The 8595-nt window shown below is 35.6% G+C and overlaps 1 protein-coding gene across 1 annotated transcript; it reads left to right on the top strand.

Annotated features, from left to right (window-relative positions):
• Nucleotides 1-501: 501 nt before the first annotated feature.
• On the top strand, nucleotides 502-2351 carry LOC137822757 (pectate lyase-like). Its single transcript, XM_068627747.1, has one exon. The coding sequence runs from the start codon at nucleotides 687-689 to the stop codon at nucleotides 2004-2006; it is 1320 nt and encodes a 439-aa protein (XP_068483848.1). The 5' UTR covers nucleotides 502-686; the 3' UTR covers nucleotides 2007-2351.
• Nucleotides 2352-8595: the final 6244 nt, after the last annotated feature.

Raw genomic sequence — 8595 nt, 5'->3', positions numbered from 1 at the left:
CAAGAATGCAGTAGAAAATTATGCAGGTGAAAAAAAAATAAAAATTCCCTGAATGCACTTATAGTCAATAAATATTATAAAAAATTTAGTACAATTTCACATAATTCATCTAGCGCAATGAGCTTTTACAAAAGGATTTGTTGAACAAGTTTCTTCCAAAGTATTTGTGAGATAGAAAAGTAAATAAATAAATTTATCAAAAAGTGAAAATTAATTTATATATAAGTTAATTTTAAAATTTTGTATATAATAATTTTAATTGGTGTACAAACTAGTTTTACCTTTTTAGAATTATTTTTTATTCTATTTTCTATTTTAAGTAGTTTATGAAGAAGTTGGTAAAACACATCGAAATAGCAAATGAAGAAGAAAAAGAGCTAAGGAATAGCAAAGAAAGCATAATATAGGCAAAATTTGGTTCTTAAAAATAGAAAAAGACAAACGTATGGACACATAATTAGTGTTTTGAAAAAGTAGAGTAATACTAATTTGGTGATCGCCAAAACTATCAACGTACTAAAATTAGTTCCTAGAGATAGTTTAAATTGATGAGGGATTATGTTGTGTTCCAAGTGGTAGAGGCTTGCCAAGGTCTTTGTTGATTCTTTAATCCCTAGACCTTGGACAACCTCGCCACACAAAAAAAAGGCAAAGAAAAATCCTAAGCATTGGTGTTGGGAGGAACAATGGCCGGAAGTGCATCAAAGGTTGTGTTCTCCCTGTTGGTGACTTTGGCCATTACCATCCCATGCCTGGAGGCTGGCATTGCTGAATTTGATGACTTTCTCAAAGCTCAATCTGAGAAAGCTCACAAAATCGCTCTTGAGTCCTATGTACCAACACCCGAGTTCGTCGCCAGTGAACTGAATTACCACGTCCATCTTTCAATGCTGAACAGCACAAGGAGGGGATTGAAGGCAGGGAACAATGACGCCGGAGCGCCTTGTGACAGCAGCAACCCCATTGACAACTGCTGGAGGTGCAACAAAGACTGGGCCAATGACAGGTACAGGCTAGCCAAATGCGGAAAAGGGTTCGGAAGACGTGCAGTCGGAGGCCTCGGTGGACCCATCTATGTGGTCACTGATAATTCCGATGAGGACATGGTTAACCCCAAAGAAGGAACCCTCCGATATGGTGTCACTCAAAAGGGTCCATTGTGGATCACCTTCGCACGCAGCATGATCATCACTCTTCAACAGGAGCTGTTGATTTCCTCCGACAAGACCATCGATGGTCGTGGCGCCAACGTTCAGATCAGGGATGGTGCTGGCCTCACTATGCAATTCGTGAACAACGTTATCATCCACGGGATTCGCGTGAAGAACATTGTGTCTAAGGAGGGTGGCATGATCAGGGACTCTTACAACCACGTTGGACTGAGAACCAGGAGTGATGGTGATGCCATCTCCGTTTTCGGTGCCTCCAACATCTGGATCGATCATGTTTCCCTCTCTAACTCTGATGACGGACTTATCGATGTCATCCAAGGCTCCACTGCCATCACCATCTCTAACTGCCACATGACCAGACATAACGACGTGATGCTGTTTGGTGCTACTGATACCTATTCTGGAGACAAGATCATGCAGATTACAGTGGCATTCAACCACTTCGGGCAGGGACTGATCCAGAGGATGCCAAGGTGCAGAATGGGATTCTTTCACGTTCTGAACAACGATTACACTCACTGGATGATGTACGCAATAGGAGGAAGCGCAGCACCAACCATTCTGAGCCAGGGAAACCGATTCATTGCCCCGAACAACGACGCTGCAAAGGAGATAACGCACAGGGTCGATGCAGAACCAGAAGTGTGGAAGAACTGGCAGTGGCAATCAGACATGGACCTATTGATGAATGGTGCCACGTTCAACACTTCAGGGTCACCAATAACGACGCAATACAAGAAGGGTCTCCTAATGAAGCCAAGAGACGGCACTCACGTCAGCAGGCTTACACGGCATGCTGGTGCCCTCAACTGCTTTGTTGGGTTGCCTTGCTAGGGACTATATATATATATATATATACACACACACACAGAAACATAATGGTGTGCGTATTCAATTTTTCTTTGTTCTTGTATTCTTTCTGTTTCAAATCTAACACACATGCATAGAAGACGACTTGAGTCTTCTTTGTTTGGCCTTCTAAGAGAATAAGTTTGAACAAGAGGAAAATACTGGTTCCTCTAGTTAGAAGTTATAGGAATCAGAACAAGATATTTTTGGCTAGACCATTTTGTCTCTAATCGAGATTTTAATCCTCATTATAGTTAGGACATGCACACCAGATTTGTACACCTCAATACAACTCTAATCGGGATTCTAATCATCATTACGACCACAACATTCATGCATGATTTGTACACTCCATTACGACTCTAATATGAATTTTAATCCTCATTATGTCGGGACATGCATGCGGTGTTTGTACACCTCATTACGACTTTAATTAGAGTTTTAATCCTTATTACGATGTGCACCCCATTATGATTTTAATTGGGATTTTAATCGTTATTACAACCGGGACATGCATGTAGCGTTTGTGCAGCCCATGATGACTCTGATTGAGGATTTTAATCCTCATTACGATTGGGACATGCACGTGAGATTTGTGCAACCTTATTATGTCTTTGAGTCAGGACATGCATGCGGAGTTTGTATGCCCATTACATATCTAATGGAAATTTTAATCCTCATTACGGTTGGAACATGCACATGAGGTTTTCATACCTCATTACAACTTTGAGTCGAGGAATGTATTCGGAGTTTGTATGTCCCATTATGAATCTAATTAGGATTTTAACCTGTATTACAACTTTAAGCCTCATTACAGTTTTAAGTTCGGTACAATGCAGGTAAGGTTTATACACCCTTTTTAAAAATTCCATCACAAAATCTTCAACTAGCACACATTATACATTGATAAAAAGGTACTTAATTAAACTATTTCTAAATTGTGATAATTTATAAATTATATCTTGTTAATAACCTATAACTTAGGCTTAAAATATTAATATTTCAAATTGTGATAAATTATGTTAATAACCTACAATTTAAACTTCAATGTTTCGATTGATAAGTTATAAAAAAACGATTTGGTTAAGTATCTTATATGAAAGTACGATAGTAAATTATATGTAATTAAATAGAGCAAAGTACAAAGATAAAAACAGAATAATTAGAGTCTTCAATGTTCTTCCATAATCACAATGTTGATAACAACCTTCCTTGAATCCCTTGTTGAGAAATCAACTAAGGGAGCGCCGCTTGAAATTCCCATAAAAGGCTCTAGTCACTTCTACCGTCAGAGGATGAAGTTAGGATAAACAAATTCAACCAATTTCAATAAAGGTTGTTCAATATTTTCAATTAAAAGCTCTTTTGATATTTCAATAGTTGTTTCACTAACTTTATTTAAGTACATATCTCCATCTTCAATCTGAAGGATCCAATCAACAAACTCTTTGATTTTTGTTGCTGTTTGGAGTGATTTCTCAATGCTTAATCTCATATTCTCTATAAATTTCAAGACTTTGCAATGTTTTCATAATTCAGAGTAGTTTATTGTTGCCATGAAAATGTCATATCTTGATACATTTTGACAACAAGCAACATCTGTCTAAAATTTCCTCCCAATACAATGACTTTACCACCAAAAGCTTTATGATTTTCACCCTCATAACATCCCTTATGCTTTGTTTGGATTGTCGGGTAGTTGAGGGTGTGAGGGAGTGGAAGTGTAAGGATTTGAGAAGAAAGTGTGAAAAAAGTTGAGTGTGTTTGGATTGGGGTATGTTAGGGTAGATGTGTGAGGAAAATTTATTGAGATACGTGAATGATGTGATAGTTGTAAGAGTATTTTAATTTATTTTTAATGGTTTAAATTGTAAGATTACAAATTTACCCTTGTGTATAAAAAAATATGAAATAAATAATTATTAATTTTGTGCATATTTTAGTTAACTAAAATAATTAAAAGTTTCAATTATAAATAAAAATAATTTAAAATTCAAATAAATAATTAAATAAAATATAAATTTAATTTTATTAATTGAATTTACTTTTATTAGTTAAATTAATGTATTTAGATAATTTTATTATATATGATTCTTTAAGTTACGTTATATATGTATATTATATATGTATATGTATTATTAATCATGATTTCCATTACTATTATTAACAAAAATAATATATTTTAAAAAGTAAATGTGTATTTAGAACATATGATGACATTAAGTAGTTGCAAAAATATATAAAGTCAATATGATGACATTAAGTAGTTGCAAAAATATATAAAGTCATTACATTTGATCTTGAGGGAGATAAAAACATGTTAATTTCTTTGTAATTTTGAAATCATGTAAAACTTAAGAACATAATAATGTTAATTAGAAAAGAAAACACATCTCCACTAATAACATTTTAATCCTTCTTATGAAGGCCTTTAAATGTGTTTCTAGAAGGCATATCTTATTTCGTTGTCTGACAATGATTGCATCTCTTTCATCGACAATGTCTTTAATGCACCATTTGAAATTTTTTTAGCATAGAACAATGTCACTTCTAATCTGTTTTGAAGAAAAGAATAAAATTTAACAATGAATAAGTTTAAAATAGCATTTTTAAGTTTACATCAAACCTAATTGAATAAATTTTACCTTGTACTTGGGACAACCCCAAAATCGTTTTCCGACATTTTTTTTTCCAATTGTTGTTGTTCTCAGAACAACAAACTGTCCACAATCACAAATAGGAGCAACAAAGGCACTTGTGTTCCCAGCAACATGGGGAAAAGTACCACGTGTTTTCACACCACAACCGGTACAACTAGAGGATGATATGGTGTCATGCGCAGACATTGAAGGCCACCTAATCAATGCTTTTGATTCTCCAATTTAGTTGATGAACCCCAAATTTGATTTATGCATGATAGAAATCAAATGTTAAAGAATGTGCATTAAAAACAATATCATTCTCTAAATAACTACCATGAAAACTACCATTAAAGCTTAATATTAAATAACAATTTCTCAATGTTCAACATGAAAAAATAGAAATAAAAATAAGAATGAAAATAACATAATGATAAGACAATCAATGGCTTGATGACGTTGAATGTCATTCAGAGTATCCTCAATTCGCTCCATCCTTTGATCAACCCTATCAAAACGGGTATTCACGTTCCTTATACTTTCTTGTATGTCTTGCATCCTCATCCAAATTTGGGTTAACAATTTGTTTTGATTGGGGATTGCGAGCTCAGGTTGACCGCCTTGAACATCGTCTTTTGCCAATTGAAGGTCTTCATCATCTTCTTCGTTTTCCTGGTTAGGCCTACCAAGCTGCGATATGCCATTGACCTGGAATATATTTAATTTCGTCATACTCTTTTTCCCAAAGTAATGATTCCATCCTAACATTATTGTTGTCTCATTTGACAAGTCGAAGCAATACACCTGCATGATCCGTGTTATCAAAATTGCATACGACAAAGGCATGTTGTTATCCCGACATTTCATCATGTGTTGCATGATGTAATGAGGCCAATTAATCATTATATTATTTTTTATGCACCATAACATGAAAATATATTCATTCAATTATTCTGCGAAGTTGCTCCCACGAGAGCACAACATGTGCACCCATGTGTAATGTAATACTCGGTCATTCATTTTTAGACTACCGACATTTCTGACATTTTGACCTTGATCATCTTGACAAATCATGGACGATAATGCTAGTGCTCGATCAATATGTACTCCCTCATGGATATCCCAGGGGTTAACTTAACACCATCATACCTGAGATTTGCTTCATCCAATCCATTTGATTAATGTGTATTCGCTTTGAGCAGATCTCAATAGAAAGGTCACCAATAGATGTGATCTTTAGATTTGTGTAAAATACTCAGACCAAGTCCTCATAATACAGAGGTTTCATTCCAAGGAAAGGCTGTAAACCTTGGAAATTTAGAAGGATTTGGAATTGAAACCCCGATGTAGCAAAAAATGGAGAATGCATACCATTTTTTCAAATACCATCATTTGACGTTTTATACCAAAGTATCTTGGATAATCAAGAACTTCTTTAATCCCCATTCCTTGGGTAGGAGGAACGACATGATCTTTTGCTGGAACTTTACCCTTACGAGTTTTGTGGCGTTTATGGGATGATGATGCATGTATAATGCAATTATAACCTTGTATAAAAAGAATGAAATGTTCATGACATAAAAAATGAAACTCAATTTTAAGTAAACGAAAGTAATGAAAATATCACAAACAGAATAGTAGAAGTTATCAAACACAATAGTACAACTTAATAAACAAAATATTACATTACTAATGAAAATACAATACTATAAGTCTTCAACCAGAATACTAAAAGTTCTAATCATAATTATCCAATAACAAACATACACAGACAAATTACACAACAAGTAAAATGAAATAAAAGGACAACATGTAAGTGAAAGACATGAAGGTAACGCAAAGGCAGAGATATGAAATCAACGCCTAGTTATAAATGCAAACAACATTGTCATGTGACGCTCATATGGCATCCCAAATAGTTACTTAATTCTGACTGGATGCACATAAAAACTCGTAGCATTGATCCATGACCTGTTCATCTTGGATGTTAAGCTCCACCAGCATTGCTCAAATATCAGACTCAGAGTATTGGTACGATGCATGACAATGATGATGGTGTACATTCTCAACATATAAGTCGTTTCTTCGTCTAATTTCCACAAATATATTTGTTCTGCGGTTGCTTGTGCACGAGCAATATCAACCAACTCAGAGGCATTCTAATTTCCATACTTCATTGAAAAAACACACAGTTGAACATTTGTATTCAACAAAGCAAAATGTTCATCAATTCCTTCCATGGTGGACCCTTTTCTTTTTTATCCTTGAGATGAGGATGTGCCCGCAGAGCCCACAGAAAGCATAAAAGGAGTGTTTAAAGGGAGTGTCAAAAGGAGTGTCACTTGATTGAATATGAGAAGTAGGTGACCGTGGGACGTAGTCATCTACCTCTTCAAAGTTGGGTTGCTGAAATTACAGATGTCAGGAGGTGAATTGATGTCGCAGGTTGTCCTCATCCGACTCCCAGTGGCTCTTTCATTAGACCACAACTCCTCAATGAGGTTATAATGGCGAATGGGATTGACACGCCATTTCGCCACAAATGGTTTCGCCTACCTAGATGTCACATATCAGTACAATACAAGGTGCAATCAAATGTATTTGTTCTAAAAAATACTTATGATGGTACCTTGATCAAGTCATTCCAAACTTCTTCATCCGCTTCAAAATGTTTGGTGGTTTGGTTCCATGCGAAACCACTCAAACCATCAAACAAATCATGTACTTCTCTCCACCTGTCCTTGAGGCTTTTTTGACGATTTTTAACATGATTTTTATTAATAGTCGATAATCCAACCTCGTGTAGAGTCATAACAATGTTAGTATATCCTTGAGTCATCCAACTACTGTCAATTCTGGATCCTCAACGTACCTCTTCAATCATTGCATTTAGAAGAATTAAGTCCATCTTCGTCGTCCACTTAGTGAACTCTCGATAACCACCTGATGAATCTGGAGCAACATTCTTTCTGCGATCCATCTAATTAACTTAAATAAAGTTAAGACGACAAACATTGGAACAAAAGAAAGAGAAAAAATATATTATATTTCATCAAATTAATTGTTTACATAATCTTGCCACATTTCGTTTACTATAGTGTCCCTAATATGAGAACCTAGTGATGTGATTCAACTAGCCATATAGAGAAAGGTTCTTGACCTTCTTAGGAATCACCTTGAGTTGGACATTATAGAGGCACTTTTCTTAGAGTTGGATCATTGTTCTAAGACAAGAACTCACCAAAAATTAGTACCAAATCCCAAACTCATTTGGATGTTCCAATTATAGTCAAATTGAACCGAATAAGGTGGAAGAAAAAGCAATTGCACCGAACATATTACTTAAGGAATGAATTGAACCGAACAAATGAGCTAGAAAAACAAAGGAACAAGATGAATGGACAAAATTATAAAACTGCCGAACCAAAAACTCATAAAAACAGCAAGAACACCAAACCAAAACTCAAGAACACAAGCTAACAAAAACAATAGAAAGAGGAGAAAGGAAGGAGAGAAGAATTGCTCATGAAGATGGAAGGATGTTGGATGATCTCGCCACTAGAAGTGTGGAATGCTCCTAGATGAGAGTGCTGCCGCCACTTGAGGACTCCATGGATCCATCAAGATAAGACTAGAGAAGAAGGCTCAAAAGCTCTCCAATGATCACTCAAAATTTGAGTAGAGTTTTCTTAGAATAATTCCAATCTGAATTTTACAAAGAGAGCACCTCTATTTATAGCCTAAGGTGCTGAAAAACAAAGCTAAGAGAATTCAAAATCCCCTCCTAAACCTATTCAAAACCGGCGCCTAAACCATGCATGAGGAAGGTGTGACTCTTTCCTTCACTTTGACACCTCCTATTCTACTCCTACACCTATCTACCAATACACCCCCCCTAAGACTCCTAACTAAAGACTAAAAGATGCTTTAACAAT

Source organism: Phaseolus vulgaris, chromosome 9, assembly GCF_000499845.2.
Source record: "Phaseolus vulgaris cultivar G19833 chromosome 9, P. vulgaris v2.0, whole genome shotgun sequence".
Lineage (NCBI taxonomy): Eukaryota > Viridiplantae > Streptophyta > Magnoliopsida > Fabales > Fabaceae > Phaseolus > Phaseolus vulgaris.
Note: the sequence above shows the minus strand (reverse complement) of the source record. Positions and strands in the feature narration are given on the sequence as shown.

What these genes read in the sequence shown, in the direction of transcription:
- LOC137822757 (XM_068627747.1), top strand. Translation starts at nt 687, where the DNA reads ATGGCCGGAAGTGCATCAAAGGTTGTGTTCTCCCTGTTGGTGACTTTG.